This window comes from Entelurus aequoreus, linkage group LG13, assembly GCF_033978785.1.
Source record: "Entelurus aequoreus isolate RoL-2023_Sb linkage group LG13, RoL_Eaeq_v1.1, whole genome shotgun sequence".
In the NCBI taxonomy this organism is placed as follows: Eukaryota; Metazoa; Chordata; class Actinopteri; order Syngnathiformes; family Syngnathidae; genus Entelurus; species Entelurus aequoreus.
The window spans coordinates 51,780,487-51,808,254 of record NC_084743.1 but is presented as its reverse complement, the minus strand read 5'-3'; the positions used below and the strand labels follow the sequence as shown (position 1 = coordinate 51,808,254).

At 43.0% G+C, this 27,768-nt stretch overlaps 1 protein-coding gene across 1 annotated transcript in view; it reads right to left on the bottom strand.

The window, feature by feature from the left end:
- The window catches only part of LOC133663028 (solute carrier family 15 member 2-like), a 27,976-nt gene continuing 208 nt past the window's right edge, over positions 1 to 27,768 (bottom strand). Inside the window, exons 2-23 of the mRNA XM_062067208.1 lie at positions 27,434 to 27,550; positions 23,114 to 23,201; positions 22,096 to 22,237; positions 21,931 to 22,023; positions 21,754 to 21,853; positions 21,542 to 21,632; positions 21,395 to 21,472; positions 21,175 to 21,257; positions 21,023 to 21,106; positions 20,852 to 20,941; positions 20,731 to 20,775; positions 20,529 to 20,567; positions 20,215 to 20,300; positions 18,911 to 18,992; positions 6,453 to 6,578; positions 6,229 to 6,393; positions 6,121 to 6,167; positions 5,935 to 6,042; positions 5,508 to 5,607; positions 5,295 to 5,438; positions 5,123 to 5,227; positions 1 to 278 (exon numbers count right to left, since the gene is read on the bottom strand). Coding sequence (XP_061923192.1) covers positions 99 to 278; positions 5,123 to 5,227; positions 5,295 to 5,438; positions 5,508 to 5,607; positions 5,935 to 6,042; positions 6,121 to 6,167; positions 6,229 to 6,393; positions 6,453 to 6,578; positions 18,911 to 18,992; positions 20,215 to 20,300; positions 20,529 to 20,567; positions 20,731 to 20,775; positions 20,852 to 20,941; positions 21,023 to 21,106; positions 21,175 to 21,257; positions 21,395 to 21,472; positions 21,542 to 21,632; positions 21,754 to 21,853; positions 21,931 to 22,023; positions 22,096 to 22,237; positions 23,114 to 23,201; positions 27,434 to 27,550 — 2,193 coding nt within the window. The 3' untranslated portion in view covers positions 1 to 98. The remainder of the gene's footprint in view (positions 279 to 5,122; positions 5,228 to 5,294; positions 5,439 to 5,507; positions 5,608 to 5,934; positions 6,043 to 6,120; positions 6,168 to 6,228; positions 6,394 to 6,452; positions 6,579 to 18,910; positions 18,993 to 20,214; positions 20,301 to 20,528; positions 20,568 to 20,730; positions 20,776 to 20,851; positions 20,942 to 21,022; positions 21,107 to 21,174; positions 21,258 to 21,394; positions 21,473 to 21,541; positions 21,633 to 21,753; positions 21,854 to 21,930; positions 22,024 to 22,095; positions 22,238 to 23,113; positions 23,202 to 27,433; positions 27,551 to 27,768) is intronic.

Here is a 27,768-nt window from a genome sequence, read left to right as displayed (position 1 = left end):
AATAAATAAAACGTTTTTTTTTTTAACTTGGGACTTCCCGCGGGCCAGATTTTGGATGATGGCAGTAGTTTGGGGACCCCTGGCCTACATGGTTGTCGCTACACTCTAGTGGGCTCGCCTGCTTCGTTCTTCTGCGGGACGTTATCGTCCTCGCGCTTGTCCTCCAGATAGAGCGTGTCCATCTGCTGAGGCTGCACGTATGTGTAGAAGTAGGACATGGTGGAGAAGACGACGACAACACTGAGTAGCAACCCAGCAAACAGCAGAAATTCTTTCCACTGCCAAAGATAGAAATCAGCATATATATGAAATAAGAATGAGATTAAATTACTAATTGTGTCGTATTTTAGAGAGTGAATCGAATAGAACTGGTAGAGCGGATCCTCTTAAACCCAACATTATATTTTCCAGTACGTCCTTCGATACAACTTTTCCCTGTTTTAATAAGTGTAGAGTATTTTTGTTTAAAACATTTATTATTTGTGGAAAAATCCACCCATTTGCGCTGTTTCTGGAGTTCAAATCCCAGCCGAGTCATACCAAAGACTATAAAAATGGGACCCATAACCTCCCTGCTTGGCACTCAGCAACAAAGGGTTGGAGTTGGGGGTTAAATCACCAACAGGATTCCCGGGCGCGGCGCCGCTGCTGCCCACTGCTCCCCAAGGGGATGGGACAAATGCAGAGGACAAATTTCACCACATCTAGTGTGTGTGTGACAATCATTGGTACTTTAATCTTTAATCTTAAAAATAGGCCAGGTTATTTTGGGGTTTTTTCAGAAAAATAATCTCATTCAACCTAAATCTAAAAGTTAGGACAATCTTAAAATGTTAATAATAAGCTAAAAGTGCAACAGAGACATGCAAAGACTGACGGCTTTAGCTATCCACCTGAAGAGGTACACAAGAGAAGTAGAGTCCAGGAGAATAAACATGATGTTCTGCAATAACCGGGCTAACGTCGACTCTCAGTGGCAAAGTAGCAAGACTGGAACAGACCCACCCAAGGCTGAGACTGAGAAATATTGGAGGAGTATCTGGGAGAAAGAGGAATCACACAACACCAACGCCCAATGGCTGGCAGACTTACAAACAGAGCACAGCAACCTCCCAGAAAAAGACCCAGTAGTCATAACAGTGGCAGATATCCAAGCAAGAGTGTCCAAGATGGAGAGCTGGACATGATTCACACTTCCTTCCTTCCGTAAGAAGCTAACTGCACTCCATGAACAACTGGCAGCACAAATGAACCAGCTGCTAACTCTAGGTCCGACAGTCCTAATCATGAAAGAGCCCAAAAAGTAAACAGTACCATCAAACTAGCGACTTATAACCTGCTTCAGCACCACATGGAAGCTCCTATTAGGCACTGTTGCAGCCAAAGTGAGTAGGGACATGGATCAATACATGAGCATATTGATAATAACACTAGGGGAGCCAAACATCAGCCACTAGTTGACAAGGGGGATGCAAAACAACAACATATACCACCATTATTTATTATTTATTTTTTACTTTTTAAATTCGATCTCAATTCTGTACACTGCTGCTGGAATTAAAATTTTCCTGAGGGAACTCTCCTGAAGGAATCAATAAAGTACTATCTATCTATCTAGCTATCTAAGAAAGCCTATGATTCAAAGCCACCCACATGGATACTGTTTAATATCAACAGGACGCTAAGATCCTTCATCAAGAACTCGATGAGGCTGTGGAAGACAACTCTGGAGGCCAAATCAAAGCAAATTGCACAGGTGAGCATCAAAGGTGGCATATTCTTATCCATCCATCCATTTCCTACCACTTGTCCCTCTTTTATTGTATACAGTCGTGGTCAAAAGTTTACATACACTTGTAAAGAACATAATGTCATGGCTGTCTTGAGTTTCCAATAATTTCTACAACTCTTATTTTTTTGTGATAGAGTGATTGGAGCACATACTTGTTGGTCACAAAAAACATTCATGAAGTTTAATTATTTTATGAATTTCTTATGGGTCTACTGAAAATGTGACCAAATCTGCTGGGTCAAAAGTATACATACAGTAATGTTAATATTTGGTTACATGTCCCTTGGCAAGTTTCACTGCAATAAGGCGCTTTTGGTAGCCATCCACAAGCTTCTGTTTGAATTTTTCACCACTCCTCTTGACAAAATTGGTGCAGTTCACCTAAATGTGTTGGTTTTCTGACATGGACTTGTTTCTTCAGCATTGTCCACACGTTTAAGTCAGGACTTTGGGAAGGCCATTCTAAAACCTTAATTCTAGCCTGTTTTAGCCATTCCTTTACCACTTTTGACGTGTGTTTGGAGTCATTGTCCAGTTGGAACACCCAACTGCGCCCAAGACCCAACCTCCGGGCTGATGATAGGTTGTCCTGAAGAATTTGGAGGTAATCTTCCTTTTTCATTGTCCCATTTACTCTCTGTAAAGCACCAGTTCCATTGGCAGCAAAACAGGCCCAGAGCATAATACTATCACCACCATGCTTGACGATAGGAATGATGTTCCTGGGATTTAAGGCCTCACCTGTTCTCCTCTAAACATATTGCTGGGTATTGTGGCCAAACAGCTCAATGTTTGTTTCATCTGACATCACATGGACAAAGATAAAACCTTCTGGAGGTAAGTTCTGTGGTTTTAGAATGGCCTTCCCAAAGTCTTGACTTAAACCCGATTGAGAACATGCGGACAATGCTGAAGAAACAAGTCCATGTCAGAAAACCAACAAATTTAGCTGAACTGTACCAATTTTGTCAAGAGGAGGGTTCAAAAATTAAACCGGAAGCTTGCCAGAAGCTTGTGGATGGCTACCAAAAGCGCCCTATTGCAGTGAAACTTGCCAAGGGACATGTAACAAAATATTTACATTGTTGTATGTATACTTTTGACCCAGCAGATTTGGTCACATTTTCAGTAGACCCATAATAAATTCATAAAAAAAAAAAACTTCATGAATGTTTTTGTAACTAACAAGTATGTGACCCAATCACTCTATCACAAAAAAATAAGAGTTGTAGAAATGATTGGAAACTCAAGACAGCCATGACTTTATGTTCTTTACAAGTGTATTAGACCCATAATAAATTCATTAAAAAAAAAAACTTCATGAATGTTTTTGTGACCCAATCACTCTATCACAAAAAAATAACAGTTGTAGAAATGATTGGAAACTCAAGACAGCCATGACTTTATGTTCTTTACAAGTGTATGTAAACTTTTGACCACGACTGTATATATTCCAAGGAGATGCTCTGCCCTACTGCTGTTCTACATGGGCCTGAACCCCTTCAGTCAGATCCTAACCAAGAGTGGTTTTCATATCGGTTCAGAAGTGGAACAACAATCAGCCGACTCCTCTTCATGGATGACAATAACTGTACGCCTAGAACAAGTGTGACATCGACTCCCTGATTCACATGAGAAGACTATACAGAAACAACATCGCAATGGCATTGGGACGAGATAAGTGTGGGCAAATTATATCTATAATGATATCGAGAATTACATCTAGACGAGGGAAGATGATCGCAACTGAAGGGGTTGAACGACCTACGGGCAACATAAGAGACATACAGGTCAAATATAAATACCCGGGATCCCACAGGCCAATGATAATGCTGAGGAGGCTGCTCAGAGCTCAGCCTCAGCCAAATATCTACAGAGGGTAAAGCAGATCCTGAAAAGCCAGCTGAAATGTCAAGAAAAAGATCAAGGCCATTAACACCTATGCCCTGGATACTGAAACAGATGCAAGCCATTGATATCAAGACAAGAAAGCTTCTTACAATGCATGGAGGATTCCACTTTAAGTCCAGCATCCTTCAGCTATACACAAATCAAAAAGAGGGGGACGAAGGACTAGTGAGTGTCACAGGCAATATACAGGAGGAAACAACAGTCATCCAGGAATACATGAAAAAGATGACTCACAGGGTGACCTGAAATGTCTCAGGCAACAGAAGCCTAGTAAGAAGCAGGATCAAACAGGCTGTCATGGAGAGACAAGCCTGTGCATGGCATGTACCGCTGACAAATTGAAGAAATGGCTGACATTGAGAAAAAATACTAGTGATAAAAGGCTGGACTGAAAGACAGCACAGAGGCACTAATTGTGGCAGCACAACAATACAAGATCAATAGAGGCGGGGTCAGATATAACCAAAGGTAGTTAAAAACAATCAGGCCAAGATTCTGTGGGAGCCCCGGATCCAGACTTGCAACATTGTGGTGGCTAAGCAGCCTGACAAAGTGTTGGTGGATTAATATCAGAAGAGGTGGTGATAAATGTAGCAATCCCCAGCGATAGCAACATCTGCAAAATGGACAAGGAAAAGCTTGATAAATACCAAGAAGTGAAGGATGAGCTAGCTAAAATGTGGGGTGTGAAGCAACACTAGTGCTAGTAGTGATGGGGGACTGGGGGTAGTAAACCCCCAGTTGGGTGGATGACTCCAGGAGATACCAGGAACAACATCTGACATCTCCTTCCAGAAGAACACAATTTTGGGAAAGATTACGATCCTGCGCAGGACCCTCAAGTTGCCAGGGTTCTGGTAGAGGATCCGAGCTTAAAGATGATACCTACACCCGGGTAGGCAAGAGGACATTTTTCTTTCTTGTGCATAACAATTCATGATCTCAAGTACTGTACAACTAATTAACCTGGCCAACATTGCTACTACTTCACTACCCCCAGACATGGTGTTAACATCAGAGTCAACCAGTGCTACTGGAGTTGACTGTCCCCTGTGAGGACCGGATTGGCAAAGCCAATGAGCGCAAGAGGGCCAAATACTCTGAGCTCACTGCAATATTCCGGAGCAGTGGCTGGAAATACGGCTGCAAACTAATCGAAGTTGGTTGCAGGACTGCAGTCGAGGCCGTAAAAAAGGCCTTCCGGTGGCTGTGGATTTGTAGGGGGATTCGTAGTGCGCTACTTGAACACAAGTCGGGTTCTGATTACCGCTGGTTGGGTCGCCCAGGGGAGTGTGTCTGTTGATTTAAGACCTGAAACACTCTATGACCCCAAGTTTACCACTGATGACGTGTTTAAGTATCACCGTAAGGTGTATGTTAGTACTACCAGCATTCATTATGGCAAATGTTGAGTCCCACCTGCTCTAGATCCACCCAATGCACCACCATCAACACAATGACGTCTCCGAAGGCGATGGTCATTAGCCACACGGCCAGCAGCACTGACTTCATGCTGGCAGGAGCCTGCATGGAGATCACATCCATGCTCAGCTACACAACACCTGCTTCTAACCTGCAACAGAAAACTAACCTGTGAGTAGGAAAATTCTAGACCCGTGGGGATAAACATGACCTCCCCCAGTGTCATGAGAAGGTACTGAGGGATCTGCCAGGTGACGTGCACATTGTTGGGCTCCACGTCCACCATCTTGTGGGGCACCATCCTACCTGAGTCCTGGAAGAAAACAGGGCCGAGTTAGGACTCTGTCAGGATGGACGGCACACAAGCAGAGAACTTCCTGACCTCCACTAAGATGATAGTGTAGGAGGCTCCAAAGTCCAGAAGACCCAAGTCGAGGTCAGAGAATGTCTTGGACCTGAGGCTACAGCTCACCTTGTTGTACCTGCAAGAAGACACAATATTTCATCCAGAACACATTTGTGTCCATTAAGGGGCTTCTTCCGCAGCAAACTCCTCCTAACAGACCCTTATAGAGTATGCTTTGTGCAATGGTAACAAAAAAGGGTCTTCTTCAAAGTGTCCCCACAAAGTAGAAAGCATACGAAAGTCAAAAATGTCTTGCTGAGATGAAGAATTAATATTCGGGGATAGCTAAGGACTCCAGTCCAATCTCTTATTGATTCATTCATTGAATAAAAAGCTACTTTTTGTTAGCAAAGAAACAATCTGCGTCAAAAAGAAAACAGGAAGTGATGTCGCACACACTCACTTTCCCCTCTTTACTGTCTTATTGGCGGAGACGTTGTAATCTGAGGACACATGAAACATCTTGTTTCCCACCGTGACGTTGACCGCCTCCGACAACGTGTTGAGGAACCTGTAGGGTCATACGTGTCACAACAACGCTAGCTTGTCTTAGCATAAAAGACAACGCAACGGAAGTATCTAAATGTACCTGAGAAGAGGAGCACCTTCCTCATTCTTCTTGATGTGATCCTGCACCTGAAGAAGCACAAAGGTATTTATTGAAGGAAGCTTTATGTGTTTTTGTATCGTCACACACCAGTGAGCATCGTGTTCCATTGGCCGAGGGCTGCAGGATGAGACTGTACGCCTCCTGCTGGACAAACATGACGTCGCACTCAGAAGAGAAACCGCTCAAGCGGACGTCGACGCAGACGTTGTTGCTGGGTGCCCCTAGTTGGAGAGTCACGTAATGTGCAGGGTCCTGACACCAACACAGAGATACTTTATCATGGTCTTTATTCAGTGGTGTTTCTTTCCCACCTGGAGGTACGGGATGGGCTCAGGAAAAGGGTCTTCTTTAGGAAAGTGGAGACGAACAACCCCTGGTGCCAAGTTGAAGACCTGAAGCAGACACTTCCCAACTGGTGCTGGATCCACCACCGTTTTCTACAACATAAACATCAGAGGACAACATTTCAAAGGGCAGTGTCACGGCTAGTTACACTAGGCCATGCCTTATGTTGCGTTTGTTAGTGTTCTCCTGTGTTTAGTGCTAGTTCCTGTCCTGCGCTCTTATTTTGGTGGCACTTCCTGTTTCGATGGTGTTTTTTCGTAACTGCTTTATGCCTGCCTTTGAGCACTTTCCCCCTCACCTGTTTTCTGTTTGTGATTAGCTCTATTTAAGTTGAGCTTGCAACCCCATGGTTTTGTCAGGAAATGATTCTCTGTTCACGAGTGACGATAGACGATCCTTTTTGATGCTAAGCTCTAGTATGCACTACTTTGTGGACGCCGTTTGCTTTTTTGCTGCATTCCAGCATGTTGTTTTGTTTCTTTCATAGTCTGGCCGTTCATAGCACTTCACTTCTGCTCTCGCTTTTTGATTTGTCTGTTCAATTAATAAATAACCTTTTTACTGCACGCTGCTACCTCGTTCGTCTGCATCTTTAAAATCACTACAACCTCCGACATCTTCCACGACGCCTCGCTTGACACCACTTGACAGAATGTCCCAACCACGTGATTTTGCAAACAAGGAATTCGATTTTTTGGGCAAATCTGGAGGAAGAGGCTTCGCGGTACGAGAGACTTTAATATGGGGGCCAGATGGCTTTCTGGTCCCAATAGACTCTTGTTGGCCGAGTGCCGAGCCTGCGTGTCGTCTACGAATGCGGAAGCCACCTTCATCAAGCCGTCACAACGCGCAGCCTCCTCTGCTACAGGGGGCTCAAACACAGCACGCCTCCTCTCCTAAGGGACTGGAATACGGGAATCCCATTGATCACTTTGCCTCCTCATTCACTGCTTGGGCTATTAGCCAGTGCTCAAGCTTCCCAGAGCCCACTCACCCTGTTCTTCTTCTCCAGCTCAGGTCGAGGGTCGGTCGCTCCTCCCTCAAACCAGGGAAAACGTCTGGTATCTGCTTCCTGAGGGGGGGACTAGGGCTGGTAGCTGTTCAACTGGGGAGGCACAGCTGCATCCAGCCAGGCTGCTAATTCCTGCTCGGCCCTCGCCGCCATCGTCTCCAGTGGGTCTTTCCACGACGCCGCCACCATCATCGTCTACAGCGGGTCTTTCCACGACGCCGCCGCCATCATCGTCTCCAGTGGGTCTTTGCAGGACACCGCCGCCATCATCGTCTCCAGCGGGTCTTTTCACGACGCCGCGATCATCGTCTCCAGCGGGTCTTTCCACGACGCCACCATCAACGTCTCCAACGGGCTCATCGTCGCTTCTTGTCCTGGAGTCAGTCAATGTCAGCTCAGTGGAGTCAGTCACCTGTTTTCTGTTTGTGAATAGCATTATTTAAGCTGAGTTTGCGACACCATGGTTTTGTCGGGACATTATTCTCTGTTCACGGGTGATGATAGATGATCCTTTATGATGCTAAGCTCTACTACGCACTACTTTTTGTTGACGCCGTCTGCTCCACATTTCCAAGTAAGTGTTAAGTGTTTTTGCTGCGTTCCAACAGTTGTTTTGTTTCTTTCATAGTCTGACCTTTTAGAGCACTTCCCTTCTGCTCTCGTTTTTTGTTTTTTATGCTTAATAATAAACACCCCTTTTTACTGCACACTGCTACCTTGTTTGTCTGCATCTTTAAAATCACTACAACACCTCGCTTGACACCGCTTGACAGGCAGTTGTGTGTTGTTTCTTTTCTTAAAATAATCCATTGGCCGGCGTTTTGAAGCCCACCCACACATTCAGGTTTAGGGTTAGGCCTAAACCTAACCCTGCCCCCTACTCTTTTGCAATTGGTCAAGGGTCGAGGCACAGCCCTTACTTTCATCCCTCAGTTACATGCTAATATTCATCAGCAAACAGCTGTGAAGTGGCGAGAGCAGAGGAGCAAATGAAAGTTGGAGGAGTTTGTACTGGACAACGTGTTGAGAGCTCAAGCTTTTAGCTTGTCAGCAAGCGCTCTCTTCTCTCAATCTGCAGACGTGGGTTGAAGACCCAGATGAGACACAGGGACTGGGCAAGCAGGGGTACAATCAGCTGACAGTCCAAACAGTTCCTTCATGATCTTCTCTCTCAGATCCGTTGTGCTTGCGGGGCTCTCTCCCCAGTCTAGATGTTCAGTGGTGATAATGAAACCACCCCCACGTTGACCTGTTGTCCCCTTAGTATAGCATCTTGGTGTAATCTCCCAATGGGATAGCAACATTTAGTTACCGATAATTCAACACTGAGCGATTAGTTTTTTCTTATTTATTGTGGATGCAGGGTTTTGAAGAATCAATCATATTCTGTGCATGTATCTCATTTTGCTAAATCAATGAGTAAATGAGTAACAACCCATTATCCCCCCGCGAACAAAACCCCAAGTTACTTGAACTTCTCCAGTCGGATCCCTGACCCGCAAATGGCACGCCACCCTTTTCCGAGCAAGACCCATGGACTTAATTAAAGGTGCTTACTTTTATCCCTATCGGTTCACACTCGGCTGTGATCCTATACAGCGAGAGTTGAAGATCACAGCCTGATGAAGCCAGTAGGACCACATCACCTGCCAAAAGCGGAGACCTAATCCTGCAGCCACCAAACCGGATCTCTTCAACTCCCTAAATGCGCCTAGAAATGATGTCCATAAAAGTTATGACCGAATCAGTAACAAAAGGCAGCCCTGGCAAACTCTAACCCTCGATGGAAACGGTTTTGACTTACTGCTGGCAATGTGGCCAAAGCGCTGACACCAGTCATACAGGGAATGGTCCACCAATATTGGATCTGTGATGAACACAAAAGTCCAAAAACAAAGTACCGCTCGGGTTCAGATAAGTTGGGCCTTTTCTCCCAATCACTCCTCTTCGGGTCTCACTATCATTGCCAACGTTAGCTTTGAAGTCGTCACCCGAAACGTATTACCCAAGGAAGCACTCTCCAGAACACCGTCTAAAGAATCCAAAAAGAGCGGGTACTCTCTAAATGCATGAGCGCAAACAACAGTCGGGACCCATCCCCCCTCCCAGTGGTGGAGGGAGATTACCCTCACAACTACTAGGTTAGGTTAAACAGCAACATACAAGATTGCCACTCCACCTTGTTGCCTGCACTGCTTGCAACACCGGGGGAGAGTCCAACCTCTCTTGAGAGGACTGGTTCCAGATCCCTTGCTGTGCATCAAGGAATGTATCGAGCCGGAACGTCTCAACCTCACGCACCAGCTCAGGCTCTTTCCCCCCAAAGAGGTGACAAGCTCCGTGCCAAGAGCTAGGTAATGCAGCCGAGGATTGTATTAGTCCCTGCCGTCGGTTACTACCATGCTTACAATGCACTGACCCTTTTGGCATCTCTTATGAGTGGCAAGCCCATTGGAGGGGGAACCCACGTTGCCTCTTCAATGAGTGCAGGCCTAAACGCCACTGTTAGTTTTGACAGCATTTTTTAAATTTAGTTTTAGTCATAGTCTTTTGACAAAAATGTATTTTAGTTTTAGTCATATTTTGGACATCTAAGTGAATTTAGTTTTAGTCGACGAAAGTCCTCAACCTTTTAGTTGACTAAAATTACAGTAAATTTCGTCAACTACAATAAAGTATAGCGTAACAACACATCTTTATTAATCATTTATTATTGCAGAGCATCTCAAAAACTAAATTCATAACAAGACCTGCACTCTTTGAATATTTCAATAAGTACATTTCACACTAACCCTATTGTGTGTTGCTATTAGGGATGTAAACCGAGTACCGGTATTTTTTAGTACCGGTTCCTAATTGGGTTGGTCCTCCTGGACCACGAAGATTCTGGACTAACGGTGCTGCTATTTATCCAGCTGACCGTGGTAATTATGACACACTGTCACATTCGCTTCAGCTGCCGTTGCATACACATAACAAATCAACTTGTAATAATTACAAATAGGGAGCAACACCACACAAAAGCTTGCAACACCACAATTCATCCTCAAGAGTCCCTCAAAGTCTTGCACGCTAATAAGAGCTCTACAGTTTTAAGTGAACGCTGCTTAACTCACTACCGCCGCTAACAGGCTTCATCAACCGTCCTCATAACAATCCATTAATCCGCAGGCTAATAATAACCTAGGCTGACCATATTCTGAAATCCCAAAAAGAGGACACATATATGCGTGCCAAGGCGGGCAGCACGCCAAGGCCGGGACTAGGTGACAATTTGCCAATGATACTCGAACTTGCTTTATAAATAATATTTTTTTTTAAATAAAGCATTTTTTCTCCTCTGTTGACAGCAGTGTTGGCGCTAGGAATTTTCAAAATGGGGTCCCAGGGACCCCATCAAGTCATAAAAATGGGGTGCCACAGTAAATTTTTGGGGTCCCACTTTTTTGTAAGCGTTTTGAAAACAAATGACAAATGTATGCATTATCCTGTTACATCTCACATTCTATATTGTGTTTTGGAAAAAGGTTGTCATAAACGTTACTTAATTCATTAAAAAAGATAATACAAAAGAAAACAAATATGTATACATATGTAAATGTATTCAGTTATAAACATTCATTCACTTTCTTCTTTCCTTCATGGATCTAAACTTTACCGCTGCTGGTAGTTTTTTCTATGTTTTTATTTAATAAGTTGTAGGTGTATTTATTTCAGTATAAAAGTGTAAAAAGTGTTTTGCTTGGGTCATGAAATGATGATAATGGTGTGCCAGGGCATACATACATTTTATATTTAACTCTTAAATCTCTGGAGTCTACATCAACTTCAGATCTATTCCTCATTTCAAAATGTTTTAGTTTTTTTATGTTTTTTTTTTTTGTTTGTTTGTTTTCTGCCCTTTTTTGTCAAACAAAACTATGTTTTTTATGGCAAACACCCAAAATATGCAAAATCTTCCACCAAAAATATTTTTCAAAGTGGAATATTTGATGTGAAGTAATCGGAACCTCTGATAGGTCAATAATTCATAATAACATTGATTTTGATTCAATATTATGTTTTGAGCAATGACCATTGGAAAAAAAAAAAAAACAGCTTTGTTTTATTAGTCAACATTGCAACTTCTTCTAAATTACATTTCACTTTTAAGCTTTTTTATTTCACTTTTGTTATGTTTTTGTTTATTTTAATAGTATTTTTTGAATGTGCCGTGGGCCTTTAAAACATTAGCTGTGGGCCACAAATGGTAAAAAATTTTTTTAACAAAATGTATAATCTGCATCCTTTCTGATTTCAATGCGTTAAAAAGACACAAAAAGTGTGTTAACGCCAACACTGCTTGACAGAATAACAAAATAAGTCACACTTATATTCTGTAACATTCACAGTTTTGGAAAAAAAAAGTGCAGAGGTAGAAATATTCAAAATAACCTCTTGTATATAATGTAAACATAAATAATGCCTCAAAACAAGTTAAATAAATTTAAACAAAAAACAGCAGACGAGCGCTCGCCCTGCACAGCTGTTTTGTGCTTTGTAGTGTCGATATGGGCTTGTAGATCTTTATTTGCCAGATACATACGTTGCTGCTTTGCACACAGTGTATTCTGCTTTCCATATGTCACGGCCAGGACCAAAACACAAATACTTTTCCCGCAAATCATCCGTGAAGTTGCATTTACATTTCGGCATTTCTTATTCTCATGTCTCTCTCCACTCACTAGCTCTCTCGCTCTGTGTCTCTGTCCCTCCCTCACGAATGTTGGTACGTGTGCGCACCTTCAGTTTTTTTTTTTTAACCCCTTCTTAACTTAACCTTGGGCGTACATTGAAAATACACGCAAGCCTAACTCAAAATGCCGGACATTTGAGGCATTTAAGAAACCCCGCCCGGACACCCCGGACACCCCCGCAAAAGAGGACATGTCCGGGGAAAAGAGGACGTATGGTCAGCCTAAATAACCACTCAAATGAGTGAAAAATTGAAGTAATACAATAACCCATGAAGGTGCTCTGACACATGATAAAATCCTCTGACAGGTCCGTAGCCCGTCTGATGTCACTCCATCTCCGCACATTTGCGACGTGGCATTAATAAGACACCTTGCTTAAATGTGTTTCAATTAGTTCTGTCTCTTGACTCTACAACTGGACTATTGAGCATTACACTTGATCACCAAGTATTTTTATTCTTATTGTTCACACAACAGAGACACATACATAGGTCGCTAGCTGTCAACCTCTGGTCCGTCACTCATATTATCATATACGTCTGTGTGCAACATAAACACAAAACTATTTGTATTGTTACAAAATGCTTGCTTGCTTAGGCGGTCCATCGTAGTCGAAGATGACGTAGCTTCCATTTTGTTGCTCTGGTCGGTGGCTATCGTTGCTGACGACGATGCCACTCCATATGACTATGAAGTCCGATCCTGGAACCACACATCCTGCCACAGTGGGGACATGTCAGGCCTGGATCAGGGGGCTGGGATGGTTTTGGAACTGCATGGTGGTGTCTTCGCCTCCGCTGATCCCTCCGGTGTTGGTTCCGACACTCCTCCAGATACATGACCCCGTCATGGCATAGCGAGCGCCACAGCGATCGATTGGCTGCAGCTGTCTCAAGTTCGTAGGGTTTGATGTTGCACCTCTTCAATATCCCTTCAGTTGGTCTTTGTACCGCAGCTTTTGTCCTCCGGGCTTTCTGCTGGCTGAAAGGAGCTGACCATAAAGCATCTGACGAGGCAATCGGTGTCCTGGCATCCGGATGGTGTGACCAACCCACCGGAGTTGTCGCTGTGCCAGGGTGGTCTCTATGCTTATGGACTCAGTGCGCTGTAAGATGTCCGTATGAGGAACTCGATCCTGCCATGTGATGCCAAGAATGCGTTGGAGACATCTGATGTTAAATGCATCAAGGCAGCGGATGTGTGCGGCATATTGTCCAGGCTTCTGACCCATACAGCAGAGTTGAAACACACACCGCTCTGTAGACAGACACTTTCGTTGAGGTTCGAAGGTGGTTGTTTTCAAACACCCGGGAGCGCAGTCTTCCAAAGGCAGAGGAGGCTGAGTTGATACGAGCCTGGATGTCATCATCGATCTGGCATGTTGGGGTCAGAGTACTGCCGAGGTAGCAAAACTGCTCAACGAGTTTGAGGGGCGTGCCGCTGATGGTAAAGACAGGGGGTGTAGGGGATGGGGACCTCTCCTGGATGAGAACCTCTGTTTTCTGGATGTTGATCACCAGACCTAGTGAGCGGTAGACTGATGACATGGTGTCTAGTGCATGCTGCATGGCATCAGGAGTGTGGGCGAGGAGTGCGCAGTCGTCTGCATATTGCAGCTCCTGGATGTTGGTGCCTGACATCTTCGTCTTTGCCTGTAGGCGCCGGATGTTGAATAGGCTCCCATCCAGGCAAAACTCGATGGAGACACCACTATCCTTTGTGATGGACTGGCGGAATAGGAGTGTGGCTGCTGCCAGGAAAATATTGAAGATCGTTGGGGCCAGTACACACCCCTGTTTCAACCCTACTTTCACTGGGAAAGAGGGGGACTGTTCACTGCCTACAAGTACACAGGCCTGCATACCATCGTGAAACTGTTTTAGGATGCTGAGAAACTTGGGGGGGACACCAAACTTCTTGTGGATGCTCCAGAGCAAATCACGGTCAACTGTGTCAAAGGCCTTGGTGAGGTCAATAAAGGTAATGTAGAGGTCCTTGTTTTGTTCCCTGCATTTCTCCTGGATTTGACGGGCAGCGAAGATCATGTCTAGTGTACTTTGGTTCTTTCTGAAGCCACACTGTGTCTCTGGGAGGATGCCCTCTGTTAAAAATGAAAGGCGAGAAAGCATAATTTTCGCAAGTACCTTGCCGGCCACTGAGAGAAGGGAGATGCCACGACTGTTTCCACAAGATGATTTATCTCCTTTCTTCTTGTAGATGGTGACAATGTTGCTGTCTTTCCATTCTTGAGGCAGGGCCTCCCTGTGCCAGATGGCTAGTATTAAGTGAAACAGCTTCCGCTTCAGTAGATAGCCTCCCTTCTTCAGTATCTCAGCCGGAATTCCGTCAGGGCCAGGGCTCTTGTTGTTTTTGAGGCTCCTGATTGCAGTAAGGACCTCACTGAACATGGGGGGATCATCAAGGAAGGGAGAAGGCGGGAGATCTGGGAGTGCATTGAGCACTGATGGATCAGAGGGGTTTATTTTATTGAGCAGTGAGTCGAAGTGCTCAGCCCAACGCTCAAGAATTTTTTGTTTATCCTTGAATAACACGTGTCCGTCTGCGGATCTTACTGGAGCGATGCTTCGCTTTTGTGGGCCATAGATGGATTTTGCAGCAGCGTAGAATGCGTAGGTATTATTAGCATCTGCATATCCCTGGATCTCCTGGGCTTTTTTGAGCCACCACTCATTTTCCATGAACCGCAGTTGTTTCTGTGTCTCAGCTCTGGTTGTTTTATAATGGTGGAGGAGTGATGGAGAGTGAGGGTTGGAGATCAGGGCAGCATGGGCTTTGCGCTTGGCGTCCAGCAGCTCCTGTATTTCTACCGAGCTGTTGTCGAACCAGTCTTGATGGTGCTTCTGAGTAAAGCCGATGGTTTCAGAGGCAGCTTGATGTAATGTTGACCTCAGTTTTGCCCACTCACTGTCCATGTCACAGGTGGTACCGTAATCCTCCAAGGTGGAAAGCCCCGTAGCTAGCTTGCTGCGGTAGTGAGATGTACACTCTGGAGAATCCAGGGCCCTGCAGTTCAGTCGCTTTCTTGGCTGCTGTTTCTTGTGCGGGGGTCGGATTTTCATCCTCAGCTTGGATCTGATCAGCCGGTGGTCAGTCCAGCATTCAGCCCCACGTAAGGCCCTGGTTATGCAGACGTCTTGTCGATCTTGTTGCTGTGTAATTATATAGTCCAGCAGGTGCCAATGTTTGGACCGTGGGTGCATCCAAGATGTTATGTATTTCTTTTTTAACTGAAAAATTGTGTTAGTGATGAGAAGTTGGTGCTCAGAGCACAGAGAGAGGAGTCGAATGCCGTTGTTGTTTATTTTCCCAGATCTATGAGGCCCGATTATTTTAGTCCAGAGCTGGGCATCTGTGCCAACTCGGGCATTGAAGTCACCCATGAGGACAAGCTTATCGGACTTAGGGACTCTGGATAGGGCAGCCGCAAGAGACTCGTAGAAGGCATCTTTGATGTTGCTATCAGCATCCAGGGTAGGGGCATACGCACTGAGTAGCGTAGCAAACCGGCCTTTCACCAGGGGGATACGCCAGGTCATGAGCCGCTCACTGATGCCTTGGGGGGACTCTGGGATGTTATTGAGTAATTTGCTTTTTACAGCAAAGCCAACTCCATGGAGCCTACGTTCGCCTTCTGGGAGACCCTTCCAGAAGAAGGTGTAGCCTTCACCGACTTCTGTCTGGGAGTCTTCACCCGACAACCGAGTTTTGCTGAGTGCTGCGATGTCGACATTGTATCTCTTGAGCTCATGTGCAATGAGCGCCGTCCATCTATGAGGTCTGTCCGTTCCATCCTACGTGTCGAGGAGGGTGCGGACATTCCAGGTAGCCAGGTGTATAGTCATATGCTTTCCTTTGTTATGTTTTCGACCGCAGTAGGGGATGCCTTGGTGGCTGCGGTTTGCCACCCAGGTGTGAGGAACAGACAATTTTTGGGTCACCTTTTCCAGACCCTTCCCCAATTTGGGGTGAGCAGTGCGGACCCTAAATAGGGCTGCTCAGTCACATGGGCAGCTGCCGAAGGAAGATCATGTTCCTGATCCCAATCTTCACAACGACCATCACACCCATGCCGCCTCTGTGTAGGATTCAAGCTAGGAGCTCCCAGTCACATCCTTGACCTGCCCCCGTCGCTTTATCCTGTCGCCATAGGACTTTTCGGAAGAAGCTGAAACCTGCGCAAAGAGTGTATTTGTGTGAGGGATGGTTCCTTCCCCCACAATCTTGGCCACACCAACCATATTCCAGTGGCACGAGAAAAACTCGAGACGACCTTCAGGTGAGTGCAGTTGCAGGGGACTGCCAGAGATCCGGTCTGCTGGAAACCTGCCCATGTGTGTGTCCCCAGAGCACAGATTTTTCATTTGGGGTTTACTCCCGTAGCCATACTGCCTCCCGGTTTTACCCACATGGCTGTGGGGTGCCTTCAGCACATTGCTTTTCTGTCAGGGTGTGCTCCCTTAGCCTTTGCCTAAATAAGCTGACCCACAAGGCAATGGGGCCTTGTGGGTCAGCTACCATAAGTTGGGGTAGGGTTGACGGGCGTCAGGGCGTGTTCCACACAAAGGTGGGCCTATACGCCACGTCTCTGGGGCCCACTGCTGCTCCGAGATCCCCTTCAGTTTAGTTCGGGGTCTGCAAAGACCCTTATCCGTGTGTGGCCACGAGGAGGCACTGAAGGAGTCTTGGTGGTGGAGAGGCTTTGTACCAGCAGGAGGAGACTTACACACTCTGCTCCTCTTTTCACCCCCCGAAGGGGGCTAGCTGGCGGCGGTAGCTGTAAGCAGAGAGTAGCAAGCAGAAAGCAACATGCACTATCTACAGACATCTCTCTACTTCTACTGCACTAGACGCGTCACACACACCCTGTGTAGATACACACACACACGTTACAAAATGCACACCCACATAACATACTAATTGATTGTATTGATTTATATGAAATATTTGATACAACATATCGTTTAAAAGGTCTGTGCTCTGTACAGGAGTCCATAAATTATATTTCCAGATGTAATTGTAATGAATATAAACAGTGATGGATCTGTGTGCTCTTTACAAGATGATGACATAACAACTGCATTAGCAAACATAGTTGACTTGTTTAAGACTTAAAAAGCTGATGTTGATAAAAGACTTCCCTGCTGTGAGATGTTTTATCATGTTGCGGAGGTGTACAACCTCTTGTGCTAAAAAAAAATGGTTTAAAAAATTCATTTTTTTCCACATCTTTATTTACATCAGTTACATATTGTACCGGTAAGAGTAAGGAAAAATACCGGTATCGATAACGAATATCGATAAGGGCATCGTATCGATAAAATCTTAACGATATACATCCCTAGTAACTATTTTAGCTGAAATTAAGTATGTTTTTCAAATGTTGAATAATAGGTGACTAAAATGGTCATGTGAAGAAATAAACCAGTTTTATTCTATATTGTGTATAACTACACTGAGTGTGCACAATTGGCGTCTTGGCCACTGTCCTGTTTAAATACAGCAAGCAGTGTTATACTATATAGCAGTGGTCCCCAACCACCGAAAAATACAATCCGCGGCCCGTTACCAATCAATCCACGGCCACACAAGAAATTTAAAAAAAAAAACTTATTTTTTTAAAATAAAATCAACATAAAAAACACAATGTATACATTATATATCAATATAAATCAATACAGTCTGCAGGGATACAGTCCGTAAGCACACGTGATTGTATTTCTTTATGACAAAAAAATAAATACAAAATAAATAAAAATAATAAAAACATAACCCCCCACCCACCACTGCTATATAGAATCTATATGTATCTCACATACCTGTCTTCCTTTGTATGTTGTCAAGTTGTGCAATTAATAGCTAAACAGTGTGCCGAAGAAAGCGATTGTAGTGCACTGTACAAGTATCTTGCCTAATAAACTGGCGGACAAGCTCGCCTATAGTGTACTACAGCCTGCAGATGGTGCTTCAAGTCGGTTGTATTTTTTACCGGACAAAATTGAGCCACAATGTTTACAACATGTCTTGTTGTCTACCGTTGCAAAGGTGAAATGTGACCATATGTTTTGTCTTTCTTCCAGGTGTAGAAGACATATTGTAATGATGCTTGTAACAATACAGTAGGGATGTAACGATATGATAATTTTTTATCACTGTTATTGTGACCAAATTATCAAGGTTATCATTATTATCGCGGTATTGTGAAATGTGATCAAAAGGTTTTTTAAACATAACTAAAATAAATAGATACCACTATTTTGTATGTATTGTGATTCTTATGCTTCACTGAAGTGTTTTAGTCTGAGTGTTTTATCTGTTTTAATAGCTGAACTTTTACTGTTGTACTGTAAATATTAGTTTGTTCTGTATCACTTGGAGATTTATTTAAATGAAAAGTGTGTAACAAAATCTATTAAAATTATGTGTCACTTCTGGCATTCGTTGTGTCTGTCCTACTCTTTTCAGCTGTATTTGAACGCACCGTAAAACACCTTGTCCCTTTTCCTCTGAGGAAAGATCGATCATTATAATTTCTTGCTAAGAGAGCACAGCTTGTAGGTTGTAGATTGCTTTCTGCATCTTTTATGTACAAAATGTATCAAAGTTAGAACCCCTGCTTCCAAACACCCCTGCATAGAGTATACGAAAATATGCATACCACAACGCTGACCTCCACCAGAGCGGCAGCACAAAAGGCGAGTGCCGCAAAAGCCATGCCGGTTGTCATTTTCCTGAGCGGCCTGAAAAAACAAAGAACACACGGCCGCCAGTCAACAAAGCGTGTCATGTACGTAAATTTTATTTATTCAGGACAAAGTACATTGATGAACAATTTGATTTGCTCACCGTAAATAAGACAGATTAATTTACATCTGTAGTGACAAAACATAAATGTGTTGCCAAATTATGGACAGACAAGCTGTCCCTCTAATATTTCGCGAGCGGCTTTTAACATTGTTGTGGCCGAAAATGCCTGATTTCCCCTACAACTTTTTAAAAAAGTTGTGCAAAACTTGCAACATTTTGAAGCTTATTTTCTTTTTATTAACATTGCATCAGCTTGTGATTTTACCAATTTCTTATCAGTGTTTTAGGCGTTTTTTGTAACTGTGCCACACGGCAATGTGTGGACTTGTACTTTATAAATATACTTTATATTTGATTTAATCAACATTAATCTTGGGAATTGTATCTCCATTTTACCACGTGGGGCTAATCCCATGTTAGTGAGTCCGTGGTTAAGGGAGGCGTTGTTCTGCTCAGTCATACGGAAGCGGGGTAAGAAAATACATGTCGTCTGCCTTATCGTTTCTGTGTCCTTCTAGGCAGTGGTCCCCAACCACCGGTCTGGGGACCGGTACCGGTCCGTGACGCATTTGCTACCGGGCCGCAAAGAAACATAAAATGATTTATAAACTGCATTTTCTCCAGCTTAACTTTCACCTGTCCCACTAGACACACCAATAAGCTTGTTTATAGGGTTAACCCTAAACCCAATAAAACTCCTCAGAGGAAGTTGCCATTTGTTATATATGTTCTAACTTTGTGATATGACATAATGCACATTAATGAACATATAAAATAATAATTGTGACAGATTTTAGCCAAAGTCTGATTTCCATCTGCATCTCATTGCAAAGAAACGAGCACCAGTATCCCACTAATTCAGCGTTATAGTGGGTTGTATTTTTCATGCACTTATTTTTGCTGTATTTATCTGGCACAAGTGGAAATCCGGTCCCTGAAAATTATTTGCCTACAATAAACCGGTCTGTGGTGCAAAAAAGGTTGGGGACCACTGCTTTACAGGACCATGCAAAATCTTTGATTGGCGAAAATTACTAGGATTGGCCCAAATTTTTGGGGAAATGTTTAATTCGCAGGGATTGGGTTGAATTTGTGCCATCGCAGCACTGCAAAATCCTGGAGGGTCTGAGTAGGATCTAGACAATAAGAACTGACGTGATTTTAATCCAGTGGCCAACCAATGGATAGATGACTTTGTTAAATAAGGGCACAACGATGAGAGGAAGCCCTGCATTCAGCATCTAGGGAAACAGAAAATTCATAATTGTATTTTCAATATACATGAAGATAAACTGAAAAATTGTGCTTTAGCAGGAAATAAAACACTGACGCCAGCAATGAGCTACTGGGGCCTATCTTCAAGAGTTTAAAATAGATTTTGCCTGATTAAGCCAGTAGCTTGTCATGTAGTACCAGTGTACCACTTTCCTCCAAAGGAGGCATAAGTGAGTCAATGTGCTGGTACTCACCAGCATTTGATCAGGTTGGATGGAAAAGGCATACGATCCCTGACACACACAAAAATCCTCCAATTAACGTTTGAAATGGAAGTGGATGAATGTACCAGGAAGTTTACAGAGCGACAAATCGAGGTGACGAGCAAATGATTTAATCATATCGTAAAAGTTACATCAATAAAGGATATGTTCAAATTTTTGACGTCCAACTCACAAAGACCATGTTCATCCTGGCGGCCTGCAGCGTCCAGCGGGAACCCTTGAAATTAAACAATGCACTGTTAGCTCTGGCACCATTCAATCTGCAGCGGTTTTAGTGGGTCAGGTTCTGGTACCTGTTGCTCGAACAAAGCCCAGAACATTGGCAGAGGGATGAAGAGCACCAAAACCCTCAAAACCATTTTGATCTCCATGATCAGACGCTTCTGTTGACGCAATACACAAAACCACTTACAGGAAATATCCTCCTAGCTAGCTGGGTCCAACGTCACATTAAAAACTGGTACCGAGTGCTTGTCCTTAGCCCAGTCCAGCCAGTGTTTCCTGCTGGACTCATACTTGGACCTCCTCCTGCGATTCATGATTGCAAACTGGAAGTAAAAGAAAAACCAGTAGAATTTTTGATGATAACCACTGAAGAAGTGTTTGGTAAGCTCACGCCGACGCAGTTGCAGACTTCCAGCAAGATGTTCCCCTGAGGAAGGTTCTTCCTGTAGAGTCTGCTGCCTGCAATGAACACAACTGCACGAAAATAACAACACAAACGGTTTTACTATTGCTATGCACAGATATGCTATTAACTTTCTTGCATTTTCTATGTGTATTCTGTAACCATTTTGAGCTTGCAGTTAAGCTAAGTTAATCAGGAAGGCACTCACTTAAACCCACCGCCATGACAGCGCCAGGGACGCCAAAGGACAGAGCGTAGCATTCGCTGCCATAGCACTCCACGTTTTCTGCAGGTGAGGAGACATCATCAGTACTTGTTCATCATGCACGCTAATGTCCGAGGGTGAGGACCTGACCTTTGAGATAGGGAGTGGTGATTCTGGCCAAGAGACTTCCTGCGTTAACCCAAATGAATAAGTTGGAGAAGAAATTATGTTCCTTACTTGCCTGCAAACAACAAACATGTATTTCTATTGGGATACCAAAAGAAGTGATGGGTGCCACTTTTCTTTTTAAACTGGTATGAGAAAAAGGCTACATGATGTCAGACTATAATGTAGTGACTTACTTGCCCATCTCGGAACTGGTCTCCTCCGAAGGCAGTCACACAGGATCTGACACTACCGGCTCCGAAGGCGATGAGGATCAAACCCACAATGGACAAGGCTCTAGAAGACACAATCAAGTCCACATCACTGCCTGAGAAGGCTAATTAGTCTAACGCTGACTGTCATTAATAACTTACATGTGTACACTGCCGCTTCCCAACGGGGGAGTGGCGGCCAACATCATGACTGCAAAACCGATTAGGTAGACGAAGGACAGATAAATGATGGTCCTGTAGGGACAGAACACTCCTTACTCATATTTAGGTACTTGGACTTTTTTGTGGTGAAAGGCGAGTACTTACTTGTATTTCCCGACCCAGGAGTCGGCGATGAGCGCTGCCAGGATAGCCGAGAAGTAGCAGAGGCTGTTGATTGTGTGGTAGATGGCCGTGGATAGGTTGTGGTTCCAGTGAAGGTACGTCAGGAAATAGATTGTCAACACGGCTGTCAGCAACAACAACAACAACGTCACACACTCAACGTGACCAAGCACTACAGTTCCAGAAAACAGACTCAACAAACTTTGAAATCCGAGTTAACTTACCCCGAGATTGGAACCCCCGAGTTTTCAGTTCAACTGATCTGAGTTAGTTCAATGAATCCTGAGAATGTTGGCGCTGAGATAGGCGTGTGCATGACCATAAATAGAAGTCATCAATAAAGCCCAGATACTTCGTTCCACTACCAAATATATGTAGTTCAGCAGGTAAGGTACAGTTGTATATCGTCCTTAGGGTTCTGTGTTGCCCGGGTGCTTCGGATTGCCTGACTGATGTGCGGCATGCAGGGGTTTGGGGCCGGTGTCTGGGGCCCCGTTGCCAGTAGTGGCTTTGGTATGGGGTAGACTCTGGGGGGACTGTCTTTAAGGGGTTAGGTTGGCCAGATTGTGAGGCTGCCAGGGGAACTTGGGTGGTTCTAGACCACCGTGGGTGGCCTCTCACCCGTATTTTCTGGTCGCCTCCAGCCTGGGCTAGGGAGGCTTTGGAAGGTGTGCATGGGACCCTGCCATCACTACCCCACTGCTACAGCACACACACCTAAAAGGACTTTGGGGGGGCGGCTTGCAGGGGGTCATTGCCGGGGAATGGAGCTCTCTCGCCTTCTGGCGTGTCCCCTGCTTGTCCGCCCCTCCATTTTAACCGCATGATAGATGGGTCAGCAGTCATTCACATATTCCTTTCTCATGCTCCGGCACACACTCCACTAGGAATATGGACGACAGCTATAAAGGGCTGCCAACCTAATTTTAACTACAGAGTCAACACTCTATCACACGCAGGTGTCTAGTTATCTAGAAAAACCCAGTTGTTGTTTCAGTACCTCTGGTGCCATCAATGGCGAAACATTCACAGAAGCCGTTGATTTTGATGAACCAGAGGCTGGCCGAGTTATTGGTCTCACAAAGTTTCTGCAAAAAAATAAAATAAAATAAATGCAACATACACCCTTTCCTTAGTGACAGTGAAAACTCTGATAAAATCTACAAACATTGTACATCTGAGCTGTGCATAAAAAATTAATTGTGTACAGACAAAAGGTCCATGGTCCGTGTATGTTTTGGTATTTAATTTTTTTTTTCATTAATCAAAATGAAAAAACAACAGTTTTTTTTTTTTTATTTTGCTTTAAAATACACAAAATGAAATTGAAAAACAAAGCATTTTCCTTTTTTGGTTTTGAAAAGAAAAATGAAGATCCCCAGTAAACAAAAACGGAAAACCAGACCAAAATGGATGGTTTTTCTTAGTCTGACACCGGAAGTCTTTATTTAAAAAAAAAAAAAGTGGGCATACTACAGTACCCGTGTCCGTGTGTCTGGCTAAAATGTCTTTGGAGCCCTACACAAGGAGGTCTGATGTCTGCATATATCTACGTTTGTATATGCACATGTGATACTAAGAGGAGGCAAAAAGAGATTTGATCGCACATCTTGGTACAGATTTCGTACCAGGACTTTGCCTAAACCTTAAACAATGTGAATTGTTTCCTATCCATGAATGTGTGAATACAAATATTTGCAATGTCGCTTAAAGTCTGAGGTGCAGTATTTAGGTATTAACCTATCAAAAAATTCAAAACTCTCAGAAAACAAACATAGAAAATAAAATTAAAAAATGCCAAACTAAGCTAAATTTATGGCAACAAAAAGATTTGTCAATACTTGGATGTATTTACTTAACCAAAAAAAATTTATAAATATTGTTTGTGGTTTTAAAGTGAGTTTATTTCACTTTGGCTGGTAATGGAACAACGAAATATAATGCTTGTATTTTTAAAATGGTGTCATCATCAAATTTAGTAAAAATGCCATTATTGTTTTGTTTACCTGGATTAAAATGTACTGTAAGACATGATAAAATAAAAAAGTTAGTGCATCAATGAAATGTTGTGTAAGATTAGTTCCATCCATCCATCCTTTCGGGTCGCGGGTGGTGCTGGAGCCTAACCCAGCTGCAATCGGGCGGAAGGCGGGGTACACCCTGGACAAGTCGCCACCTCATCGCAGGGCCAACACAGATAGACAGACAACATTCACACTCACATTCTCACATGAGGGACCATTTAGTCTTGCCAATCATCTGATTCATAAATTCATAACACATGAATGCCTTTATGGAAGAAAAGCGGCAAACTATTTTTATGCAGAATAAAGATTTGTTTTGGCAAAGCTTTGTGTGATTGTTTCAATTCAGAAAGTGGTGGATGAAAGTGAAATGTGTTGCTCATAATCATGCAAGTTGGGTCTGTCCATCCAAAATATCTACAACCCACCAAATAATTTTCTGCATGCAACCATCATAATTAGCCATTTGATTGTGTGTCAAATAAATCTGTTCTCTCATCTTGGAATGGGATGAGGTGGCAAGTTATGTGTGTATTTCATCTTCCAAAAAGATACATCTGTTTGTGAAAGTCGGTTAATTTTACAGGAAGCATCAACATCTGAAAGTCGCATATCATGAAACCTTAATCCTTCTAATTTATCAACTATTTTTTTGGGGGGGTGGGGGGGGATGCAGTACCAGAAGGAATCACAATTTTTAATCCATGACTTCCGAAAGGGACAAGCGGTAGAAAATAGATGGATGGATGGATGGACTTCCACCCGTTTAATTTCAGGGTACCATTTAAATCAGTGATTCTCAATGGCTCTATCTATTGGTTTGCCAAAGAATCACTTGATTAAAGTAAAGTGTTTTATTTTCCTATATTCGAACACAGGGTTACTGTTCAAATTATGTGTAATGTTACAGCGGCATAAAAATATTAAATACACTTGCTAAATAAAACCTCTGCATAGTTTTCAATGAATATGTAGGCCTACACCGCTATTATATTTTAATGTTGGTCATTATGGTGGTACTTGGTGAGCAAAGTTCTTTCTGAGGTGGTACTTGGTGGCAAAAGTTTGAGAACCACTGATTTAAACAATCATCATTCATCTTTATATTCTGTCACCATGTTGCCCTTTTCTTATAATGAGTCTTATTTTTATAAATGAAATTAAAATTGCGCTGTTTTTTTTTTTTATTATTCCTAATAGGTATGAAACGAGAATTATTGAAGTATTGACAAATCTCTTTGTTGCTCGCATTAATTTAGCTCAGTTTGTCATTCTTTAATTTTATTTTCTATGTTTGTTTTCTGGGAGTTAATGAGTTTTTTGTTTTTTTGATAGGTTAATACCTAAATATTTCACCTCAGACTTTACAGGGACATTGCAAATATATGTATTCACACATTCATGGATAGGAAACAATTCAGATTTTTGAAAGGACCAGGCAAACTTCTGATACATTAGAGCTGTGTTTTTCAACCACTGTGCCGTGGGAGATGATCTAATTTCACCTATTTGGGTTAAAAATATTTTTTGCAAACCAGTAATTATAGTCTGCAAAGTATGTGTTGTTGTTGAGTCTCGATGCTATTTAGAGCTGGGCAGAGTAACCGTGTAATACTCTTCCATATCAGTAGGTGGCAGCCGGTAGCTAATTGCTTTGTAGATATTGGAAACAGCGGGAGGCAGCGTGCAGGTAAAAAGGTGTCTAATGCTTAAACCAAAAATAAACAAAAGGTGAGTGCCCCCAAGAAAAGGCATTGAAGCTTAGGGAAGGCTTTGCAGAACGAAACTAAAACTGATCTGGCTACAAAGTAAACAAAAACAGAATGCTGGACGGCAGCAAAGCCTTACTGTGGAGCAAAGACGGCGTCCACAATGTACATCCGAACATGACATGATAATCAACAATGTCCCCACAAAGAAGGATAAAAACAACTGAAATATTCCTGATTGCTAAAACAAAGTAGATGTGGGAAATATCGCTCAAAGGAAAACATGAAACTTCTACAGGAAAATACCAAAAAAAGAGAAAAAGCCACCAAAATAGGAGCGCAAGACAAGAACTAAAACACTACACACAGGAAAACAGCAAAAAACTCAAAATAAGTCACGGCGTGATGTGACAGGTCGTGACAGTACACCTACTTTGAGACAAGAGCTATATTGATGCATGGTTGGTTAAGGTTTAAAGTCATATCCAACAATTGTGACAAGAACTTTTTACTGTCAACTGAGTTTCGTTTTTTAATGATTTCTGCTGGTGGCGTGCCTCCGGATTTATTAAACGCAAAAATGTGCTTTGGCACTGCATTAAATAATTATTTAATGTTTTCAATGGCAGTTAGAATTTGTTCTTTATTTTTTAGGAAAAGGTTGTGCCTGAGACTAGTAAGACACAACTATATGATCATAAAGTCTTCTAACTATTTCCCGAAACTGAATACCAAATCCAGTGTGTTCCAGCACTAGAAAAAAAAGTCATGTTCCAGGAAGTCAAGCGTTTTGTAAAAGTCCAAGAAGAGCAGAAGACCATCTTGTGTAATTAAATCCCTTTTTTCAATATTGTCCATGGCAGTCTTATGTTGTTATGAATGGGGCGTCATTTGAGGAATCCTGATTGTGTTTAAAAAGCGGGTGTAATTACTACGGTACCGTGTGCCTGTGATGCTGGCTAACATGTAAAGAAAATACTTTAGTCGTGGCACAAATTCCAAGACTTCTACAGAAATATCTACACACATTTCAACAGAAGCTGAAACTGGAAAGCAGACCAACATTTATTTGTTTTCATTTTCAGACACCGGAAACGGAAGTAGTGATTTTAGAATCTGTGCTATGATGCGCGATCACATCCCCTTTTGCCTACACTTCCGTATGATGTGTGCATATAGATATCTGTAAACGTCAGACCTCATTGTGCTATGTCTAAAATATTTTTTGTGTAGGACTCCAAACACATTTTACCCAGACACACGGCCGTACTGTAGTATCTCTGCTTTTACTTTGACAATAAATACTTCCGGTCTCAGACTAAGCAAAAAACATTCGTTTTGGTCATTTTTTCACGTTTTTTGTTTACTGGGGATCTACGTAAAAAAAACCGCTTTATTTAATGTTTTTTTTTTGTATTTTAAAACGAAATAAAAACGGTGTTTGTTTTTTTTGTTTTTGTTTTTTTCATTTTTATTTATGAAAGGAATATTGAAATACCAAAAGATACACTGACCATACACGGACCCTTTACACAGCGTATAAGAAGAAGTACGGGGGGGGGGGGGGGGGAGAGGACACTTTTTCACCTGCACTGGTGGTGCATTCGGGTCCTGCTGGGCCTTGAAAGCAGACCCATCATAGGCGGCAGGAGGCTGCACGTCGCCTCCAACTGTCTCACTATCACTGCAGGCGCCTGGAAGGCTCTTTACATGACATCACATTACGTTACGATACGTGACATTACATCGCATTATCCCCTGGGCACTTTGTACACGAAGAGGACATAATGAGTCATTCAAATGAATTGCGCTAATGTGGCTTTGATGGTGTGTCCAAGTAAACAAAATAAATACAATAATGAACACATTGTTTCATGTTGTAAAGTTTTGAAGCACAAAAAGCATCCAAATGATCAAAGTGT